Source organism: Balaenoptera physalus (assembly GCF_965194825.1).
Source record: "Balaenoptera physalus genome assembly, chromosome: 1".
Classification (NCBI taxonomy): Eukaryota; Metazoa; Chordata; class Mammalia; order Artiodactyla; family Balaenopteridae; genus Balaenoptera; species Balaenoptera physalus.
In genome coordinates, this window is record NC_138882.1 from 47,812,470 (window position 1) to 47,836,716 (window position 24,247).

At 37.7% G+C, this 24,247-nt stretch overlaps 2 protein-coding genes and 1 long non-coding RNA gene across 4 annotated transcripts in view; 2 read left to right on the forward strand and 1 right to left on the reverse strand.

Annotated features, from left to right (window-relative positions):
- RGL1 (ral guanine nucleotide dissociation stimulator like 1) overlaps positions 1–24,247 on the reverse strand; it is a 281,027-nt gene that overhangs the window by 249,431 nt on the left and 7,349 nt on the right. The window lies entirely within an intron of this gene.
- LOC309666529 overlaps positions 1–24,247 on the forward strand; it is a 218,886-nt gene that overhangs the window by 83,674 nt on the left and 110,965 nt on the right. The window lies entirely within an intron of this gene.
- On the forward strand, positions 14,212–23,761 carry APOBEC4 (apolipoprotein B mRNA editing enzyme catalytic polypeptide like 4). The gene is made up of 2 exons (XM_082473375.1): positions 14,212–16,456; positions 20,175–23,761. The coding sequence occupies exon 2, from the start codon at positions 20,205–20,207 to the stop codon at positions 21,303–21,305; it is 1,101 nt and encodes a 366-aa protein (XP_082329501.1). The 5' UTR covers positions 14,212–16,456; positions 20,175–20,204; the 3' UTR covers positions 21,306–23,761.

Here is a 24,247-nt window from a genome sequence, read left to right on the forward strand (position 1 = left end):
ATATATTGACTCATTTAATATTCACAAAGATATTACGGAATATCATTATCCTATATGCAGATGAAGAAATTGAGTCACAGAGAGGTTAAATAACTTGCTCAAGGTTACTATTCAGCTTACCCTAAGGTTTACAGTAGCTGAAGAATTGGACTCCAAAGCCAGTGGCCCCTGGGTGTGTGCATTTAACCACTACAATATATAACCTTGGGCTGCACTGAAATGCATTGAATCAGGCAAAGGATAGTCCTGCTTGCCTCTGTTTCCGTCAGAGCACAGCTAGGGACATTGTTTAGATTCCAGGTCCATGGTTTTCATACAAACTAGGTATACGAGCATGTATTAAAGATGGCAAGGAGATGGGAGATGATGATACATATGGATGAGTAGAAGGAAATACTTAGCTTAGGGAAGAAAAGAGTTGGTAGGTCATGAGAATGGCTCAGCTATAGGATGGTCATAGGGAAGAAAAGTTAGACACATTCTATTTTTTTTAGACACATTCTTCTCATCAGCTTACAAACTTCTTTTAGCCATTGAGATCCAGTTCACATATGTAGTTAATTATATAATTAAATAATTATTCAATCAAAAGTTTCATGAAAACCTTACTACTTGTGATACACTCTGATATTTTCTATTCTATTCTACTCCATTTCTTCTTCTCCTCCTCCTTCTCCTCTTTTAATGCTGGTCATATCCAACTAAAATTTATTTTACAACCCTGGATTTTAGCCTAAAATTTGAAAAATACTGCTGTATATGGTCCCAAGGCGAGAAATTAAAGAGCAGTGGACAGATGTTACATGAAAGTATGTTTTAACTCAACATAAACAATAACTAAATAACTGCCAGAGCAGTTCAAAGTTGTAATGGGCTATTTCAGAACAAAGAGAGCTCCCCATCACTGTAGGTGATGTAGGTATCCCATCATAGGCTACAAATAGAGTAGAGGAGATTCAAGTATTAGTTAAATGGCTGGGATTCAAGCATTAGTTAAATGGCTGGGATTCAAGTATTAGTTAAATGGCTGGAATAGAAAAATATTAGGTTTTCTTTCCAAACCTGAGATCTCATTATTCTGAACCACATTTCTGTAACAGAAATAATATTTTCCCTTCAACAATGTCCATCTTCCAAAATACTTAGGTATGTTCCAAGCTACCAAGATGTAACGAAAGAAGGAAAGTTGTAAGGAGACAAGAAAAGAAAGAAGGGAGGCAAGAAAGGGAGGAAGGGAGGAAGGAGGAAGAAGGAAGGGAAGAAAGGGAAGGAAAGAAGGAAGAGAAGGAGGTAGGGAGGGAGGAAGAGAAAGAGAGAGGAATGGAGGGAAAAATAGAAAAAAAGAGAACAGAGAGAGAAGAGAAATAAAACTGAATAGAATTTAAGTGCTTCCTAAGTAAATTAATGAGTTTTGCCTTCAAAATAAAAGTCTAAAATCCCACTTTCCCAATCCCAACAAAAATGTAAATTGGGTTCACCAAGAGTGTGAGATTCCTAAGTACCCTGCATGAGAAAAAGAAGAAAAAAAACCATCTGAAAATTACTCTGGGCTCTATAATTAGCTCTCATGGTTTTCTTTCAGATCATTCTGGATGATCAGATCAGAACAGAAGAGTGGAGACTGGCTCAGGACTTGATGTGTAAAACAGTTTTCAGCAGGGTTCGGGCAATCCTTTTTGACAGGTATACACATTGCAACAATCTTCAAAGGCCACTTCTGGGAGACCCTCCTAACTCCTTTTGAAGATACTGCCAAGAAAGAGAAGAGAGAAAGTAAGAAGAGAAATCTAAACAAGAACAAAACAATCGAAAGGAAGACACTAACGTGAACCCCAAAGGATGCAATTGATAAAGATTAAAAATTCTATTAGACTTGACCAACCATACAACCCACGATTCCTGTGGGCTTATTACTAGCACATAGTGCTCTCTCGCCACCAGGTATCTCGTTTAATCCTTAGAGCCGTGTTCATGATCAAATGCTAACACCACTGGTACAGGGCTACAGGTTGCTTTCTGAGTAAGACTGAGGTTTCAGTGGTGATCTCCACAGGGCTTCCTAAACGAAATAAGAAAGCCCAAACTGGGGAAAATGATCTATCCAATACTGCCAAGAGCTCACTGGATGCTTTTCACCAAACTCAGTTTCCTCACAAGGTCTCAGCGGAAAAGGGTGCATGGACCAGAAAAGCCACAATCCAGCCACAGCTAGTTTTATCTGGTATTACAGGGAGATGGCTACACATAAATGAAACAAATAAAAGTAAATCAAAAGATATCCTCAACTGTAAACTCCTCTTTCTGACAAAATGAAAAATTCAGTATTTACCCTCAATTAATACTATAGGTACATATATTACCAACATGTAATAGAAAGTCTTTGAAATTTACATACTCAAGCTAAGTGGTTTTGAAATGAAGTGGAAAGTAAGAAGCTTTTTGCTAAGACCATCTGGGCATCTTAGAAACCTGAATCCTGAGTTGGACCCATTCCCACATTGCTATAAACCACACTACAAACTCTCAAATCAGGGACAGAGTCCTTTGTGGAAAGATGAGTTCAGGAAATAAACTGAAACCAGACTTAAGTTTGACAAGTCAATGAAGACAGAGATTTGGAAGCAGAAGAAAAAGAATAAAGGTTGACATGATTCAGGTAGGTTGGAATTCGAAGCATGATGGGACCTTGGCAACACAGACCAGTTGGATCAAGATGAAGCCAAGACCAGGCCAGGCACTGTCTAGGGAAACACATACAAGCTCCAGAGGTCTGTCTACCAGGTGGATGCTTGCAAACCCAGTGTACCATGGCCAAAGACACAGCAAGTTCACACTTGATTCAGGCAGACTTTGGGAACAGGAGAATGAATTCAAGGACAAGGTATGGCCCTGAGGTACAGACTCACAGTCAGAGCAAGACTTCTATTTCCAGCAATGTTGTGATCTAAGTCCACACACACACACACAAAAAAAACAAAAAACAAACCTAGAAGTGTTGGATAAAATATGAGTCACAGGGAAGTGAGGGAAATTCTAGAAATTTGGGAAATTCTTCCTAAAACCAGGGAAGAACATAAACATAGATGTATTATATTGGCACTGACATTTAGGCTGTCCAGAGAGTACTTGTTGATATGGGTAAGTAGGAAGCTTGGGTTTTCACAGCCACGTGGAAATAGATGATAAAGCCTCGGGTTTGTTCAATGTGAAGAAGTGGAACAGAGCCCCTCCTTGTCCCTATAAGCCCTCAAAGGGCTACTTTCTCAGTAAAAAGAGATGACAAGGAAACTGTCTATCTCAGCATAGACGTCTGGGGTGGGGGGAGCTTCCCCAAACACAAGGATCAAATTTTACTACCTAATTGAAAGGAAGGAACACTTCCAAACTCATTTTAGGAGGCTGGCATTACCCTGATACTGAAGCCAGGTGAAGATGCTACAAGAAAAGAAAATTACAGGCCAATATCCCTGATGAACATAGATGTGGTGAACATTCTCAACAAAATACTAACAAACTGCCTTCAACAGCACAGTAAAAGGGTCATATATCATGATCAAGTGGGATTTATCTCTGGGATGCAAGGATGGTTCAACATACACAGATCAATAAATGTAATACACACCACATTAACAGAATGATAATTTCATTAGATGCAGAAAAAGCATTTGACAAAATTCACACCCCTTCAAGATAAAACTCTCAACAAATTAGTTATAGAAGCAATACACCCCAACATAATAAAAGCCATATATGACAAGCCCACAGCTAACACCCTACTCAATGGTGAAAAGTTAAAAGCCTTTCTTCTAAGATCAGGAAAAAAACAAGCATGCCCACTCTCACCACTTCTGTTCAACATATACTACTGTAAGTCCTAGCCACAGCAATTAGGCAAGCAAGATAACTAAAAGGCATCCAAATTAGATATTAAGAAGTAAAATTAATCCCTGTTTGTAGATGAGATGATCTTAGATATGAAAAACCCTAAAGACTCCATCAAAAAAACCTGTTACAACTAATAAATGAAATCAGCAAAGTTGCAGGATAAAAAATCAATATAGAAAAATCAATTGTGCTTCTATACACTAACAATGAGCTATCTGAAAGGAATTTTAAAAACAATTCCATTTACAGTAACATCAAAAACAACAATATACTCAGGAATAAATTTAACCAAGGAGGTGAAATATCTGTACACTGAAAACTATAAGGCACTGATGAAAGAAATTGAAGAAAACACAAACAAATACTGGAAATCCAGTGTTCTTGGATTGGAAGAATTAATATTGTTAAAATGTTTATACCACCCAAAGAGATCTACAAATTCAATGCCATTCCTATCAAAATTCTACTGGCATTTTTCACAGAAATGGAAAAACTATTCTAAAATTTGTATGGAACCACAAAAGACCTTGAATAGCCAAAGCAATCTTGTGAATGAATAAAGCTGGAGACATCACACATTCTGATTTCAAACTATACTACAAAGCTATGGTAATCAGAAGAGTATGGTACTGGCACATAGACCAATGGAACAGACTAGAAAGCTCAGAAATAAACCTTTGTATATAGAGTCAACTAAACTCAGAAAAGGACACCAAGAACACATAATGGGAAAGGGCAGTCTCTTCAACAAATGGTGCTGAGAAAACTAGATATTCACATGCAAAAGAATGGAATGACTGGACCCCCCATCTTACACCACTCATAAAAGTTAATGTGAAATGTATTAAAGACTTAAATGTAAAACCTGAAACCATAGAACTTCTAGAAGAAAACATAGGGGAAAAGCTCCTTGACACTGGTCTTTGCAGTGATTTTTTGGATAAGAGACCAAGAGCACAAAAGCTGAAATAAACAAGTGGGACTACAACAAACTAAAAAGCTTCTGCAGAGCAAAAGCAACAATCAATAAATTGAAAAGGCAACTTACAGAAAGAGAGAAAATATTTGCAAACCACATATCTGATAAGGGGTTAATATCCAAAAAATATAAAGATCTCACACAACTAAGTGGCAAAAAAAAGCAAATAATCCAATTAAAAATAGGTAAAGGACCTGAACAGACATTTTTCCAAATGGCCAAAAGGCACATGAAAAGGTGTTCAGCATCACTAATCATTAGGGAAATGCAAATTAAAACCATGATGAGATACCATCTCACACCTGTTAAGATAGCTATTATCAAAAAGACAAACGTTAACCAACATTGGTGAGAATGTGGAGAAAAGTGAATCATTATACACTATTGGTGGAAACGTTAACTGTTACAACCATTATAAAAACCTCATAGTGGTTCCTCAAAAAATAGAACTACCATATGATCCAACAATCCCACTTCTAGGTATATAGCCAAAGGAAATGAAATTGGTAACTGGAAGATATATCTGCACTCCCATGTTCATTGCAGCACTAGTCACAACAGCCAAAATATGGAAACAACTTAAATGTCCATCAACAGATGAATGGATAAAGAAAATGTGGTATATCTATACAGTGGAATATTATTCAGCCATAAAAAAGGAAATACTGCCATTTGCAACAACGTGGATGAACCTGGAAGGCATTATACTAAGTGAAATAAGCTAGACAGCACAGAAAGACAAATACTGTATGGTATTAGAAGTGGAACCTGAACAAAACAAAACAAACCTGACTTCATAGAAAGAGAGTAAAATGGTGGTTACCAAGAGTTAGGAGGAGAAGTAAATGGGAAGATGTAGGTCAAAGGGCCAAACTTTCAGTTATAAGTTTTAAGAATCTAATGTACAGCAAGGTGACTATAGCTAATACTATGCTATTATATACTTATATACTTGAAAGTTGCTGAGAGTAGATCTTAAGCATTCTCACCACAAGAAAAAAAAAAAAAGAGTTAACTACATGAAGTGATGGGTGTGTTAATTAGCTTGATCTTGGGTAATCGTTCTACAATGTATACATATATAAAATCATCACCTCTTACACGTTAAATACATACAATTACATTTGTCCATTATTCCTCAATGAAATTAGAAAACAGAACAAAACAATCAAAAAGAATCAAATTGGTATACTGATATTCCCTATTAAAAATGTCTTTCTACTGTTAAAAAGAATTATCCTACCTATGTAAATCAGGAACCCAGACCTGAGAAATTAATATTAAAGTGATCAAGGGTGGGAAACACACTCGCAGTGCCTGTAAAAATGAAAGGCAAACTCTCTCTGGAGCAGTGGTTCTCAACCTTGATGGTGGAGCTTTAAAAACTTTGATGCTTCAGCCTCACATTCAGAGTATCTGAGTTAACTGGTCTGGGGTTCAACCTGCCATCCTAATTTTAAAGGCTCACTAGGTGATTCCAATGTGCAGCAAAGACTAAGAACCACTGCTCTGGAGAGATATGCCTTCAGTGCAGGCCACACAGGATCTCCACCAAGCATGACTGAGAAAACAAAATTTTACAACACCCAAAGGAGCAATCCACCATAAGCAAGAATAGGCAGAAATAACAAAAAACAGAGTTAAACCCACAAGAACTTTAGAGATAACTGAATTATTTGTTACAGACTATATAATAAGAACATTTAAAATAAAGACGAAAAACCCAAAAATATAAAAATGGAGAAAAATACAAGCACAAAATAAAATTAGAAATGATACACTCATTGACTTTAAATACTCAATAAAGTGAGTTAAACAGCAGATTAACAGACCTGTAGAAAAAAATGGAGACCTAGATGACTGATCTGGAGAAAATACCTGGAATGTGACACTGAAAGATGAATAACTGGAATTACAACAGACAAATTGAGTCATGCAGGATAAATGAGAAGTTTCAACATATACCTAATCCATGTTCCAAAAGAAGAGAAAATGGAGGAGAGGAATATTTAAAGAGATAATGAATGACATAAAATAGTTCAGAAAAAAATACAGAGAGAGAGAGAGAGAGAGACAGGGAGAGAGAACAAAGGAGATGTCAAGAAGCACAAATGACAAAGCAAATGATGTAAATGTTAACAGTAAGTGAATCTGGATAAAAGGTCTAGGAATGTTCCTTGTTACTATGTTTACTTTTGCAACTTTCTTCTAAGTTTGAAACTATTTACAAATAAAATGTTTATTTAAAAAACATTTTTTTTGGCCACACCGCTTGTGGGATCTTAGTTCCCTGACCAGGGATTGAACCCAAGCACTTGGCAGTGAAAGCACAGAGTCCTAACCACTGGACCTCCAGGGAATTCCCTATTAAAATTTTTTAAGAGATAATGGCTATTTTCCAGAATTAATGAGAAATAAGGATTACCAAATTTGAGTTTCAAGCAGGATAAATAAAACTAAATCCACACCTTAAGCACATCACACTGGAAACTACAAAATATGAAAGGCAAAGAAAGTGTCTTAAAAGTTATCAGAGAAAACATAAATTATCTATAAAGAGCAAAAGAAAATCACAATGAGACTATGTCTCACACATGTTATAATAGAATGGCTATTATTGAAAAGACAAGGAATAACAAATGTTGGAGAGGATATGAAGAAAAGGGAACCCTACACCGTTGGTGGGACTGTAAATTGGTACAGTCACTATGGAAAACAGTATGGAGATCCCTCAAAGAACTGAGACCAGAACTATTATATGACCCAGCTATTCCACTTCTGGGTACTTACCTGAACAGCACAAAAACACTCATTCAAAAAGATATATGCACCCCTATGTTCACTGCAGCATTATATGCGATAGCTAGGATATGGAAACAACCTAAATGTCTATCAGTGGATAAATGGATAAAGAAGATGTAGCATATATACACATTAGAATACTATTCAGCCATAAAAAAGAATGAAACCCTGCCATTTGTGACAACATAGATGGACCTTGAAGGTGTTAGGCTAAGTGAAATAAGTCAGATATGATTTCGTTTATATGTGAAGCCTAGAAAACCAAAACAAATGAGTAAACAAAATAAAACAAAAACAAACTCGTAGATACAGAGATCAGATTAGTGATCACCAGAGGGGAAGGGTGCTGAGGGTGCGTGAAATGGGTGAAGGGGGTCAACTGTATGTTGATGGATGGTAACTAGACTTGTGGTAGTGACCACTTTGTAGTGTACACAGATGTAGAATTACAATGCTATACACCTGAATCTTACACAATAATCAAAACAATATTATAGGGCTAAAAAAATATATCTATAGTGAAACAACAGTTAGACTCAATAGACTTCTTAACAGCAACCACTTGGAGGATTTTCAGAGCTCACCTTATCTTCTACTGAGTCTATGATCATAATATTTTCTCTCAGCTGCCACATACTCTGTCCTAATTGAGGGAGAAGACTGAACTGAGCTCAGCTCAGCGCTATCAATGACTTCAATTGGAAGAGATTGGGACAAGAGGAGCTGAAAGCAGTGATAAGCTAAATATCAATAAGTATGGTGCCCTTGGAGATTTATTGAGCATTAGCTATCCAAATGAAGGAACAGAAGTACTACAGAATCTCATCCACTATTCCTTCCCTTCCTGTCAAATGACAAGCTTAAAAGAAACTCGTCTTTCTAAATTGATATGTTAAATACTTCCTTTCACTGACAATATCAAATGTTGGCAAGGATATGGAATAACTGGAATGCTCATATGTTGCTAGTGGGAATATAAAATAATAAATCACTTTGGAACACAGTTCGGCAGTTCTTAGAAAGTTGAGATGCATTTATCATACAACCTAGCAATTCCAATCTTAAGTATTTGCCCAAAAGAAAGAAACACATGTCCGCACAAACACTTGGACATGAATGTTCAGAGCAGCTTTTTTTATAATCACCCAAAACTAGAAACAATACAAATGTTCATCAACAGATTAATAGATGAATTATAGTATATCTATACAATGGAATATTACTCAGTATTAAAAAGGAACAAACTACTGCTATACATAATTACACAATGACTCTCAAAAACGTTATGCTAAGCTATAAGCGAAAGACCCAGAGTTCATACTTCATGAGTCCATTTATGTGAAACTTTGGAAAACACAAATCTCGTCTACAGTAACAGCAAATAGATGAAACTTCCCTAGAGCCATGGGGGACGGTGATTAATAGGGAAGGCAGCGACACAGGGGAAATTTGGGACTGATAGAAATGTTCTCTATTTTTATTGTAATGATGGTAACACGAGTACATACATTTGTCAAAACTCATAAAACTGTACACTTGAGATGGGTGCACTTTATTATATGTAAATGATACCTCAATAAAGTTCATTTTTAAAATTTCTTTCCTCTTGCCACAAACATTTTCAGCTGTTTTCCCACACACACTTATCATTTTATTATGATACACTTTTCCTACATTTTCTTCTCTTTGCTGTCTTTATCATTGTCTCACTTTTGAAATATAATTTTTCCCATTCATCTTAAGGCTAGGTCATTAATTTGAAATTATTTTCTTTTTGCTTGATGGAGAGATCCTGGTGTAAAGAAAAGAGTTGTAGAGTGCTCAAATCCCAGCTTTACCGATTACTGGCTATGTTATCTTGAGCATTAGTTAAACACTCTGAACCTCAGTTTCTTTATCTGTAAAATGGAAATTGTAATAACATCACCTCTTAAGGATGTAAGGCATGTAAAATTTTTGGCAGAGTAGGCATTCAGTAAATGTTCATCTCAGTTCAACAAACGATATTTTCATTTAAATTCTTTATCGTTTATATTATAAGCTAGACAGGAATTAACCTAAATAAAATTCAGTGAACTTAGTTAAGTACAATCACTACCCAATAGTGACTTAAGTGGGACTGAAGAAGCACATGAAAGCAATATCACTCAAAGCTGAATCTGTGAACCAGTGCCCATCCTAAACTGCTATCAGTGTGAACAAGATAAGTATAGAAATTGAACGTATTTAGAAAACTTTAGAGAAATTTGATATGACCCTGTATGATCTATATCAGTACATGTGATTCAGAGTTTAAATCTTGTGTAGGAGAAGGTTCTAGAGTAATTGCTCAGATTAAGGAGTTTGAGCCAAAATGTAAAGCGACACATTTCTTCCTTCATCAAGAAAATCTTACTATGAAAAAAAGTCAGCCAAACTAAATAATGTGCTTAGTGACATAGTAAAAATTATGAATTACATAAAAGCTAATGCATTCCATTTGAGAGTATTCTCTTTATGTGATAATATAGAAGCTGATCACAAACAACTGTAATTGTATACTAGGTACAGTGGTTATCTAGGAAAAAAGTTCTGTAGAGAATGTTTGGACGTTGAATAAATTCAGAGTTACTGATAAATAAGAAACCAGTTTGGGCTCAACTTTTTAATGATATGTATTAGACAGCCAGACTCGCCTATTTTTCTGAAATCTTTGTTATGTTAATAATCTTAATATTTCCAAACAAGGAAGAAATGCAACATGTTTTCCAGTAGCAGATGACTGAAAAGTCAAAATAAACATTAGAAGCATGGAAGAACAGTTTTCACAGATTGTTATGTCATGTTTCATAAGTTAACAACAATTATCCATGCAGCAGGTAATGATTTTGATATTGCACATCTGCACAAAATGATTACCAAACACCTGACAGGATTGATAGAATGTTTAAAATTTTTATACTCCATCAAAAGAAGATCCATGCATAGGAAATTCATGGAACCGTAAACTCATTCATTGAAATATAATTTAAATTTAATATAACTTTACAGGATAAATTGTTGGAACTGGCCACTGATGAAGCATTGACAGTGAATTTTGAAAATACTACATCACTGGCTTTGTTTTTAAAAAACATTAAAAATGAATATCTTCAGCTGGTGAAATTGCTTTAAGATCTCTTTGTCTATTCCTATCAGCATACCTCTTGAAACTGGCTTTCTCTATTATGATGCTATTAAAACAAACATAGAAACAGTCTGGATATACATTATATACTGCAAATACTGTTATCATCAATTGAACCTGGACTGGATAAAGTAACGAGCAAGAAGCAATTTGATCACAATAAAAAATTTTAAATGGATATACATGATGTCCATAAAATGTACATATATAGGACATTGAATATAGAGATTTACTATATCCTTCATAAATGTTTTGTTTAATATAATTGTAGAATATAGTAATAGTAATCTCTGTATTAATCATCTATACATATACTTTCAATAAACAATGTAAATAGTTTTGGTAACTCTTTTCTCTTTTTATTCTGTGTTATGCTTGTTCTGTTTATATTTACATAAAGACAGACATATAGGTCACTGGGACAGAATAGAAAGCCCAGAAACAAACCACCCACATACAGTCAAATGATCTTAGACAAGGGCGCCAAGATTACACAATGGGGAAGAGATAGTCTTTTCAACAAACGGTGTTAGGAAAACTGGATATCCACATGCAAAAGAATGAAACTGGACCCTATCTTAAACCATACATGCACACACACACAAAACCCTCCAAATAGATTAAAGACTTCAACTTAATTCCTGAAACTATAAAATTTCTAGAAGGAAACATAGAGGGAAAGCTTCATGACATTGGTCTTGGCAATGATTTCTTGGATATGACATCAAAAGCTCAGGCAAAAATAGCAAAAATAGACAAGTTCTGTTTATATTTATTAAAATGTAATTTAAAAATTGTTATATGTTCATCTGATAATACCTGTTGAACTACTTACTTTAAAAATAAGCTTATGGGGGCTTCCCTGGTGGCGCAGTGGTTGAGAGTCTGCCTGTCAATGCAGGGGACACGGGTTCGAGCCCTGGTCTGGGAGGATCCCACGTGCTGCGGAGCAGCTGGGCCCGTGAGCCACAATTTCTGAGCCTGCGCGTCTGGAGCCTGTGCTCCGCAACAAGAGAGGCCGCGATAGTGAGAGGCCTGCGCACAGCGATGAGGAGTGGTCCCCGCTTGCCGCAACTAGAGAAAGCCCTCGCACAGAAACGAAGACCCAACACAGCTAAAAATAAATAAATAGATAAATTTATTAAAAAAATAATAATAATAAGCTTATGATTTCAATGTCTTTTTGACCATTTCTAATACAATCATTTTCATCGAAATTTTACAAAATTATTAGTGTATGGTGATTTGCTTACTTAAGTTGGTCCTTCCTCACAGATAGTTTGAAACCTTTTTTAGAGCATCTATACAGAATCTGGGAGTAAAGATAGTGCCTCATGCTGCATTTTTCCTCAGTTTAAGTTTTAGGAGTGACCTTTGATTCTGAACATCTGTTGGTGTTTCCCTAGGATAATGGGGAAAACCAACATGGAGGAATTCTGAGAAAAAAAGTGTGGTTTTACAAGGACCTACTGTATAGCACAGGGAACTCTGCTCAATATTATGTAACAACCTAAATGGGGAAAGAATTTGAAAAAGAATAGATACTTGTATATGTATAATTGAATCACTTTGCTGTACACCTGAAACTAACACAACATTGTTAATCAACCATACTCCAATATAAAATAAAAAGTTAAAAAAAGGGTTTCTCTGGTGGCGCAGTGGTTGAGAATCTGCCTGCCAATGCAGGGGACACAGGTTCGAGCCCTGGGCTGGGAAGATCCCACATGCCGTGGAGCAACTAGGCCCGTGAGCCACAACTACTGAGCCTGCGCGTCTGGAGCCTGTGCTCCGCAACAAGAGAGGCTGCGATAGTGAGAGGCCCGCGCACCGCGATGAAGAGTGGCCCCCACTTGCCACAACTAGAGAAAGCCCTCGCCCAGAAACGAAGACCCAACACAGCCATAAATAAATAAATAAATAAAAATTTAAAAAAGTTAAAAAATAAATAAAGGGATAAAATAAACTGTTGGGAGACACACACACACACACACACACACACACACACACACACATACACACACACTGTGGTTTTAGCAAACTAAGGGCGGGCCAACAGAAAGTTTCCCGCTCTTAAGACTGTGCTGCCACCCTGTGGCCATTCTTCTTATGACCCCAAGCTAGAAGATGCATCCTCTGCTATTTTATCTCCCTTTCCTCTCAACCCTAACACTTATCTCATCTTTCCCACCTAATTCTGTAGTGAACTTCATGAAACCTACTGAACTCTCTGCTCTTCTTTATTTCATGCTTGCTTTTTTTCTTCAGTTTCTTTTTTGAAATAGTTTGTTACTGCTACATGAATGTGGACATCATTATTCAGTGTCAACCAAACTGCAATGAAAGCAATGAATTATATAATTAATTGGGCACAGTACATTCAAATAAAAGTGAAATATTTTAGCAATAACATAGAAATTGTTTTACTTTTTTCCACCTAAATATAAAGTCACCTTATATGAAGCAACTAGCAACACATAAGCCATCTTGGATATATCCCAAATTGGGATGCCAGAACATAGATTAGAAACAAATTTTAGTTCACAACTAAACTAAGTAAAGGTCTTTTAGAAACATATATCAGTGTAAAAGAATTTGGCCTTTATAAGCTTCTTCATTATAATTTCATATTACTTTTATATAGATAATATATATCATAACTCATCTGACTAAAGATGAAACATGGCAAGTTAACAAAGGAAGACAGAAGAAAGAAGTCTGTTTGGGAATCCAGATGTTTCTTCAACCCTTCTCCCTTCCTATAAATGTCAACTCAGCAATAATAATTGTGAGCAGGAATCCCATGATCAAGGTCCTTTGTTTCTCTGTGATTAAATTCAGCTTTAAAAGTCATTCTGTGCAACCTAAAGGAAGCTTTGCAAAGTCAGTCTCCTTTAGAGTTTTCAAAACTAACAGATGTAAAAAAAAAAAAAAACAGTAGCTTAAAAAATGGTGGCTTATGCAAAAGAATGAAATTGGATTAAAGACTTACATGTAAAAGCTTAAACTGTAAAACTACTAGAAGAAAAAATAGGGGGAAACTTCTTGACATTGATCTTGGTGATGATTTTTTGAATATGACACCAAAAGTGCAGGCATCAAAAGTAAAAATAGACAAGTGGGACTGCATCAAACTAAAAAGCTGCTGCACAACAAAATAAACTTAGGGTAAAATGGCATCCCACAGAATGGCAAGCAATATTTGCAAACAACATATCTGATAGGGGGTTAATGTCCAAAATGTATAAGGAACTCATACAACTCAACAGCAAAAACAAAAACAAAACAATCTGACTTAAAAAAGGGCAAAGGACCTGAACAGACATTTCTCAAAAGACATACAAATGACCAACAGGTATATGAAAAGGTGCTCAAACATTATTAATCATCATGGAAATGCAAATCAAAACCACAATGAGATGTCACCTAGCACCTGTTAGGATGGCTATTATCAAAATGACAAAAGATAACAAGTGTTGGTGAAGATGGGGAAAAGAGAATCATTGCACATTGCTGGAGGGAATGTAATTTGGTACAGCCATTATGGAAAACGGTATAGTGGTTCCTCAAAGAATTAAAAATAGAACTGCCATATCATCCAGCAATCCCACTTCTGGGTATTTAACCAAAAGAATTGGAATCAGGATCTCAAAGAGATATCTGCACTCCCTTACTCATTGCAGAATTATTCACAACAGTGATGATATGGAAACAACCTAAATGTCTGTTGACAGATGAATGGTTAAAGAACGTGGTATATACATACAATGGAATATTGTTCAGCCTTTAAAAAGGAAATCCTGCCATTTGCAACAACATGGATGAACCTGGAGGGCATTCTGTTAAGTGAAATGAACCAAATACAGAAAGACAAATACTGCATGATCTCTTACACATATGAGGTGATTAAAATGTTAATTAGCTTTATTGTTATAAATAACAATCATTTCACAACATACAAATACATCAAAAGATCAAGTTATACACGGTAAATATATACAATTTTATCTGTCAGTTACACCTCAATAGAGCTGTTTTAAAAACTGGCTGGCTACTTGGGATTGCCTATCTCTAAAATTACCTTAAAATGCAATTGGTAAATATACTAGTGGATAGAGGCTCATTTTTAAGGTAATATTTTTAAGTGGAATATCATTTATTAAGGCCAAATAAAAGGTGAAATTTGAGGATCAACTTTTGGTTTTATATTTACCAGTTCACTGAGTTAGCAGGCAAAAATGGAGGCAAGAAGTAGGGACAGAAAGGCATGACCAGTGGCCAGTGGTGGGGAAGGAATGGGATGCAGTAGAGTGAGCAAGCACCAAAGAAGGCAAATGTCACTGAAAATTAGCTAGCTGAGGAGGTAATGAATACACTTGAGACCCATAAAAGGCACAAAGATCAACTTAAAATATTGACGCTAGAAGGAGCCTCCGAGAGGAGAAGGGAAAGGGCTGTTGCTATTGTGGAGACTGGAAGTTGGACCATGAGAAACAAAATTGAGTGGTGATGCTGCAGCAAGGAGACTTCTAGGTGCTTCCATCATCCCTGATGGATTGTTTTTAGAGTAGTACATATGCTTAAGAACTTTGGGTGGTAACTAATGGAAATACATAATAGTGATCACCACGCACTCCTTCGAGTGGGCTGAGGAAGAGGGGAGGGGGAATAATGAGGGTGACCACAGTGAATCATGATTATCAACACGTCGAGTGCCCTGGGAGACGGTGTGGAGATGAAGGGGGCAGGGGGAAGGCATGCAGAAGGAGGAGTGGCTCTTCCATCAGCCACAGAGGAAGGGCCGCAGCTGATACAGGGGCAAAGCTTGTCTTAAACTGGAGGGAACCACACACATAATGGCAAGAGTCTCCCAGGGAATGTGTAAGACGAGGGAAACTGCTAGCACGGAGTAACCCAGGTTTGGACAAAATAAAGAGCTCCCCCCCAACCCCGCCCCGCCCTGGCTTCAGGGACTGTGGGGCTATTAGTAGAAAGTGCCTCCCTTTGGGGAAGTCTAGTCTCTGCTCCTTTTGCAGGGGCCTCCCTCTCACAGAAGCGTGAGCCTCCCAAGGAGGGGGCCCCGGCACCTCCAACAGGTAACAGGACCAACAAATCTTGTCCACACCCCAAGCTTGGCACCTACTCTAGATCAGAACAAAGGTGCTGAGCTCAGAACTTGATTCTCGCAGCCAGAGGGAGAAAAACCCCAACGTGTTCACTTAAACAGTAAGATATTACACTTTAATCCAGAATGGAATATGCATTCATGTATATTTTCATCTTTGGAACAGGTGGTTTGAAATGCAAATAAAGTAATAAGCGTCAGAGCCGTATCCTAGCAGTAGCTACTTCGCAAACGTTACCATGGCACCAAGTCAACAGCGTTCTTAGAGGCCGCCACACCTCAGCAAGGTCTTTCTAACTCAGGACGGCCAAGTTCAAAGGAACTGACAGACACAAACTGCGAAAGAGTCCTGAACCGATACAGGAGGTGAATTTTACAACACAATTGCCCGCTGAAGCTACTTGAAACAGGGTATGGGACTTAAAGGGGGAAAAAAAAAGGGAATGGACCAACTCCTAGAACACCTGGAATGTGATCCAAGCCTGGAGACAAAATGATGGTAATTATAACTGCTAACATTTGTTTTTAGCTGCTAACAGATTGCGCACAGATTGGGAAGGGCAAACTCCATTTTCCAATTACTCCAGTGCAAACTGTGCTTTACCAGCACTCACTAATCCTAGTTGAGTGAAAAGAAAGCAGATTGTCCTCATGTATGGAACATTTGTGTTAAACTAAGGAAGGCTGTCCTCTCACAGCCGTAGCCCAGGGGGCCACTCACAGGGAGTAGATGCCAGGAGCTGGGTTCTGCAGCTCTCTACTTCCTACTGCCAGTGGATCTGCTTGACTGAGGGCAACATGCATTTCCCAAGCACAGACAAAGCAGAAGGGAAAGGATTAGGCGGTAGGGACACAGGAAGGTGGGGAAACAAGTCTTAGCCAACCAGGCCTGCGAACCAATCAAGGTGCCTGAGGTAGTCCCTGGGCTAAACAGGACATGTCTCAGCCTGATTAGGAGAGAACGAAAGGTCAGATACCAAAAGTTAACAAGACAAGACAGTCTGTCGTAAATGGCAAATTGATGATATAAACTACAAATCCTGTAAGTGTTCAAAGGAGGCAGGAATTCTTTCCTGCTTCCCCTTCAGATGAGGGTGATTAAAATCTTCTGAAAAAGTGAAGACTTGCCAATAGGGAACCGCCGTTGGTTGACCCTAAAAAGCCATCAGCAAGAAGGAAACTCCAGAACTCCCATCATTACATATAAAAGCCACTAGTCCTCAAGATCTCCTTTAAGACAGTAATGATGCATCATTCATGGCTAAAATAGCCATAGGAGAGGGAGGCAAAGGAAGGCGTGCTTAGAAAAGCAATCAGGACTTTCCATACTGTCTTTATCTTGAAAACACAAAGACTTCTTCTTCCCAGAAGGATAATTCTGGGACTATTACATATAGTTATCTCTGCACACCCTGCTCCAAAAAAAAAAGGAAAGGCAGAAAAGGGCCTCTTGGTACCGCTTCCATAACATTTTAACCAAATCAACCTGTAAATTTCCTATGGGTGAGTTGACATTGTAATTTAAGTTGTAACCACCCAATGGCAGACCACATTCAGGGCACAATATTCAAAAGGGAGTGAGACTTTGGGCTTGGTTTCAGCAAGTTTTGATATTCAGAGAGATCCAGTTTCATGAGTAAGGCTGAGAGAGGAACAGATCCAAGGAGAAAACAACACTCAGGATCAAGCAGGAGATGCTGTCGGGTTCTAGGTGATCAGCCCGCTGCCAAGAGTTAAGAAGGAAAAGAGTCCAGGATCCCATGGAAAATCTATGCAAGGTGTAAGAAGCCTCAGGGCAGGAAAATATAGCACTAAGGAGCCAACTGAGGTAAACACCCAATTCTATGGACTAAGTTGACATGTCAGAGATTAGATGAAATCTGGAATTTGATGGGTATGCGGTGCCCAGAGTTACTGAAGAGATATCAGCCATTAGGATAATGGTGACATGGGTAAAGTCATATCCCATCAAGAGCTGGACTGAAGCTCCTAAAATATTTTCTGCCCAGGACAGGGTTAGCAGAGGAACTCTGCAGATTTCAGCCTGGAGATCAGGCTCTATCAAATACAAATACTGAGGTGATCTGGGTTGAGGAAGACAGAAGTTGATCAAAGAGCTTCCATATGAGAGGCTATAATAAATACTTTTGAAGTGATAAATTAGATTTCGAAAAGTGAGAAATTAATTTTGTTGCAATGGTCAGTTTATCCCTTTAAATTTTTCTGCTTTATTCATTTTGCTGCCTGGACAAAGAGTTTAATGTACAAACCATACATACTAGAAGAAAATAACGGGGAATACTTAAACTCCTCTTTGATGGGAAGTCTTTTCTAAATACAGTAGTAAAAAATAAATCATAATGGTAATTAGACCACATAAAATGTAAAATTTGGCTCAATTAAAAATACCATCAGCATAATTAAAAGGCTCTATAAACCAGGTAAAATATTTGCAACAAATATGACAGCTAATGTTCTTGATACATAAGGAGTTATTGCAAATCAATCAGAAAAACCTCAAACAAAAAAGAAAATGGTAAGGGATCATATATCTTTCACAGAATAATAAATACTACAGACAAATAAGCATGTAAAAAGGTATACTTCGTACCTTTTCACCAGGAATTCAAAAGGTACAAAGTATAACCATAAAGAGATACTGATGCTCACTTCTCAAATTGACAAAGGGCATAATAAACAACACTGGGAGACAGTGATAAAATTGGTCCATCATCCTAGGAAACAATCTGACAAAGCTTGATCTAATAATACAACTTTTAGTTCTCTACATTAAAGAACTGGAGACATGAACGATTTATTTACAGAAATGTTCATCAAAGTATTATTTATAATAATGATAAGAGGAAAGAACCTGTTATAGTTTTGTGATAAAATAGCCATGAACATTGTGTTTTTGAAGAAAAACCTCATGACATAATACGAAGTGAAAAAACAAAGTATAAAACATGGTTTAATTATGTTGTGCATTGCAAACATACACAGCAAAAAGACTGGGGGGAATAGACCTGTTAACAGTGATGGGAATGTAAACTGATACAAAGTGGTATGAGGTTTTTTTTTTATGTATCAGCATTTTAAAAAATATTCTACAAAAGAAACACGTAATACTTGTAAAATAAAAAGTTACTTTAAAATGTTTCTAAAACTATATTATAATGCCCTTGGCTGCTGCTTAGGAACAATGATACTGACGGGATGTTTTTGTAAAGGAAAAACCATTACTTAAAATCTCAACTTTGGGGGCTTAACATCCAAGAAATTATTTATTTGGAATATCCTGAAGAATCATCTTTGCTTCCCAGAATAGTAAAGTTTCCAAAATGCTCTAATAAGACCCACCCACTGGAAATAAAACTCTCAAATGTCAATGAATGAGGGTCCACAACCCAAAGAATACTCAAGTGGCACTTCTCCAAGAAGTCTTTACCATTAAGCAAAATAGACCCTAAGATTCTATTCCCCAAAAGAAAGCCACCTCCAACTTATTGCCAATGATTTGAAGAAATAGCTGATTTTAAATGAAAGCACACTCAAAACCTCCGCACAATATATTAGATACTTTCATATTCAGAAAAGAATCAAAGGAAGAATATTATGAACAAAATGCAAAACCCCTGCTTATTTCTTCGTACTGTCATAAACCGGAATCATGATAACCTGGGGGATTTATACTGTTACTACTGAGAGCTAGTATGTATCGAGTCCTCAATATGTGTCAGGCACATAATAAAGCATTTTATATTTATTCCATCATTCAATCCTCGACATAATCTTGTGAGATAGGTTCTATTCTTATCCTCATTTTACAGAGAAGGAAGCTGTGGCTCCTAGACGTTCTATAACTTGCCAAAAGTCACGAAGCTGGTAAGCAGCAGAGCCTAGATTTGAAACAAGACAGTCTGTTTCTAGAACTTGCACTGTTAACCCATTTGCTCTATTGTCTCAGAATCTATGGAATAGGTAAAAGTGTATTGTGCCTTTCTTTTTTGTCTCCTACCCAGGATCTGTCTAATCCTCAGGATTAGAATCCTGAACTTTCTAATCTATGGCTATAAATCACTATCTTTTAGAATCAAAGATGCTACCATAGTTGCTAGGCTAATTCCTTTAAAGAAAAGTATGGTTCAATAGATTAATGCATTGTCTTTCATTTTTCCCTGCATCGGTTTTATATATAATTTCTCTTCCTTGTTTAGGGTTGCAGCTAGAAGACAATAAAACTAGCAATGGAGCCCTTATATGAGGAATACCTAGCCAATCGTGGAACAATAGTAAAACCTTATTACTGGCTGAGATTCTCTCTCGATTGCTCTAATTGTCCTTACCATATTCGGACAGGTGAAGAAGCAAGAGTTCCCTACACAGAATTTTATCAGATTTTTGGATTCCCTTACGGACCAACATATCCTCAAACAAAACACCTCACATTCTATGAACTAAAAACTTCTTCTGGAAGCCTGGTGCAAAAGGGCCACGCTAGCAGTTGCACTGGGAATGATACCCATCCGGAATCAATGTTATTTGAGATAAATGGTTACTTTGACTCCGCCATACACAACAACGACGGCATCAGGCATATCATTCTGTATTCCAGCAACTCCCCTTGCAACGAAGCTAACCACTGCTGCATCAGCAAAATGTACAATTTCCTGGTAATGTATCCAGACGTCACTCTTAGTATTTACTTTTCTCAGCTCTATCATACTGAGGCTGAATTTCCTGCCTCCGCGTGGAACCGCGAAGCTCTCCGGAGCCTGGCCAGTTTATGGCCACAGGTCACTTTGAGCCCAATAAGTGGTGGGATTTGGCATTCTCTCCTCAACAACTTTGTGAGTGGTATGTCGGGAGTGACTGTTTTCCAGCCCATTTTAACCGGGAGAGCACTGGCAGACAGGCACAATGCATATGAAATCAATGCCATAACAGGGGTGAAACCCTATTTCACCAATATTCTTCCCCAGGCAAAAGAGAATCAGAACATAAAAGCTCGGGCAGCTTTAGAGGGCTACCACTTAAACAATGTCTTTCCCAGACAGTCTTTTCAAGTGACAAGTGGACAACTGCAACCCAATCTGACCCGAGACCCCAGGGTTCCTGTCATTTTCGTACTGGTGCCTTTCAGAAACCTACCACCAATCCATGTAGGACAAAACCCACATAAACCCAGGAATATCATAAAGCACTTAAATATGCCTCAAATATCATTCCAGGAAACCAATGATCTCAGAAGGCCTCCCATTGGAATTCCAGTGGAGAGAGTAGAAATCACCGAACAGTTTGCTAGTAGCAAAGAGGCAGATGAAAAGAAGAAGAAAGGGAAAAATTAAAATTGGCATTCCTACAACAAGAGACCAAACTACTACCAGAGGACTTGATTAGATAGGCAACAGAAATCTGGGAACTTTCTCTCTTAGGTCTGATCCAAGATGGAGATAAACTGATACACTAAAAGCAAAACTTGAATTATTTATTATCTCAACTATTATAAAGCAACACTGTTTTTAACATAATCCACAATGTTTCCGTAAGCAACTTGATCTCTCTCCTGTATTTTAAAAGTGACAGTATCAAAATGGAGCCATTAGTAACTTGCTAATATTCTGATGTGGATAAGAAAATGTCATTACTCTACACTACCCACATCATCTTTCGACTAAAGAAGCCCATGGACTAAATAGCTTCCTAAATTGGTTTCGGTATAAAAATTTACTGCAAAATTGGAAAACAGCCTGAGTTACTGACATTAAGTGCTGCCTGCAAAGGCAAATCAGTGATTTTCCATTAATTGTTAACCGTGGACAGATTTTAGGCAGCTCACTTTTTTTTTTTTTCTAAAATGGTTCAAAATAGTTTGTGTGGAGAAAAGCTCTTTTGCTAATTGATTAGATATAGCTGCCAAGATTGATTTTTGAAACCAGCCACCTGCTCAGTTTGATCTTTCCCTCTTGAGCAGATGATAGAGGCAGGAGAATACATGAAAGTCTCCAAAACGCCTTCCATCACACACCACATAAAATCCAAGCCACTCTTACTGGCTTTTAAGGTTCCTCCTCTACCTTCCTGTTGCTCTGTCTTATCAGCAAGAGTGTAGGTTCCTGTAGATCAAGCACTGTCTCTCTCTCCTCTTTGTTTTTCCCTTAGGGTCTGGCACAGTAGCCAGGCAAAACGTAGGTAGCAAGACTGTGAATCTACGTCTCAATAACTTTACCAGTCGCCACGCCCCAACATTCCTTTTCCGTTCCAGCCAAGCGCCTGCTTAATCATACTGCAATGAACATCTTTTTTTGATAGAATCCATTCCCCCCTTTTCTGATATAGCTTCTCAATGCATAATTTGTTTTACTTCCCTTTTTTTCTGACCCCTTTCTTTTTTACCAGTGCACATCTATACCGTCTCTTAAAATCTTGTTCAAAACACACTTCTAAGAAGTGCTCCTTGACTAACCCTTTGAGCGTGTACATTAAAGCCCCTTGTTTACGTTTAACTGTTTGCTGCACCTCCCTCTTAGAAATATGTAAAAATGCATTACAAGAAAAATGTGCATTCATCTGTAACTTGCTACTAAATATTTTCTTAATATGTGTAAAAATGAATGCTAAGCTAATAAGATAGTTTTGCCATTAGAAGAAAAAACTTAAAGCACATAATACTCCATGCTGAAGGAGCAGGAGGAGGAGGAGGGAGAGGAGGAAGTGGGGGCAGGGGGAGAAAAGAAAAATGTTTAGAATAGAACTTTCTATTGTGATTAAAATAAACACGAATAAAATTTTAAAAGGAATTTCTATTGTTAACCTGAAATTTTTTATAGATTAGAATATAATTATATTGTGGGTATACAGTAATTATTATTTAAAGAGGTACTGTTGAAGTTTATTATTGGATTATGAAACCATGTGTCTACAACTTGGGATGTAGAGTTTTTTCTTTAAAAAGACCCTAAGATGACAAAATCAGCATCTCTGATCATGGTAAAAGTAGACAGATCCAGGTGGGTGACTCAGCTAATAGCGTCAGTAAGTCGGAGGGGCCGGGGGAGACAGCTCTGAAACATCTTGCCTTGTGGGCTCCTCAAAAAAAAAAAAAAAAAAAAAAAAAGGACATCCAATTAGTTAATATGAGATGTGTCTCCAAAGTGGTCAAAAAGACCACAGTATCAATCAGGATACAAAGGATCCAGTTAGAAACATAGTGTGAAATCTATGATGAATTTGTATTTCAAATGTAAGCCTGGACATCAGCGGTATATAACAAAGGGGGAAATGTTGCCAAAACAATAGGAAAGAAAAGTGTTTTTGACGGTTACATTTTTGTACTGGTTAGATAAGACTGGGGCTAGGAAGAAAAATGTTACTGATAGATCATGAGTCCAGGCCAATAGAGTCAAGCTTTAGACAAGAGACTGTTAAGAGAGCATAAAGATATAGGACCCTAGGCAAGTAGTCTCTATTTCCTCATCTGTAAAACAAGAGATATGGGCTTCCCTGGTGGTGCAGTGGTTGAGAATCTGCCTGCCAATGCAGGGGACACGGGTTCGAGCCCTGGTCTGGGAGGATCCCACATGCCGCGGAGCAACTAGGCCCGTGAGCCACACCTACTGAGCCTGCGCGTCTGGAGCCTGTGCTCCACAACAAGAGAGGCCACGATAGTGAGAGGCCCGTGCACCGCGATGAAGAGGGGCCCCCGCTTGCCACAACTAGAGAAAGCCCTCGCACAGAAACGAAGACCCAACACAGCCATAAATAAATAAATAAAAATTTTTTTTTTAAATGCAAAAAAATTAAAAAAAAAAAAAAAAAAAGAGATATGAGCTAGCTCATCTTTAAGGTTCCCTTGAGCTCTTTTTGCTCTAAGATGGCACATATCAGAGCAATAGGTCCATGGAGTGAGCTCTTACGGTGCAACGATCAGGTCTTCCTGTTCACCATGCAATGGATTCTTGTTTGTGTCAAGCTGGCCCAGGGATTTAGGGAAGAGTAGAAATTGGAATGCTCCACCTTTTCTCAGCAAACTGGCAATGGTGATAGCAAAGAAGTATAACTGCCACCACACATATGGTAATTCCAATAAGGAAAATACAAGTCGATAAATTAAAGGAGCTAGTGGTGTGCTGATCTAAAAAAGGCAGGGGAGTAGGTCCCAAGAAACTGATGAGAGTCCAGGGGAGGGGAACATTTCCTTGGTGAATCAAACATGGTGCAGGGTTTGGGTCTCACCGTTGTAGGCTCCACCACTTACTTAGTCATTATACAGAAAATGGATTTATAAATC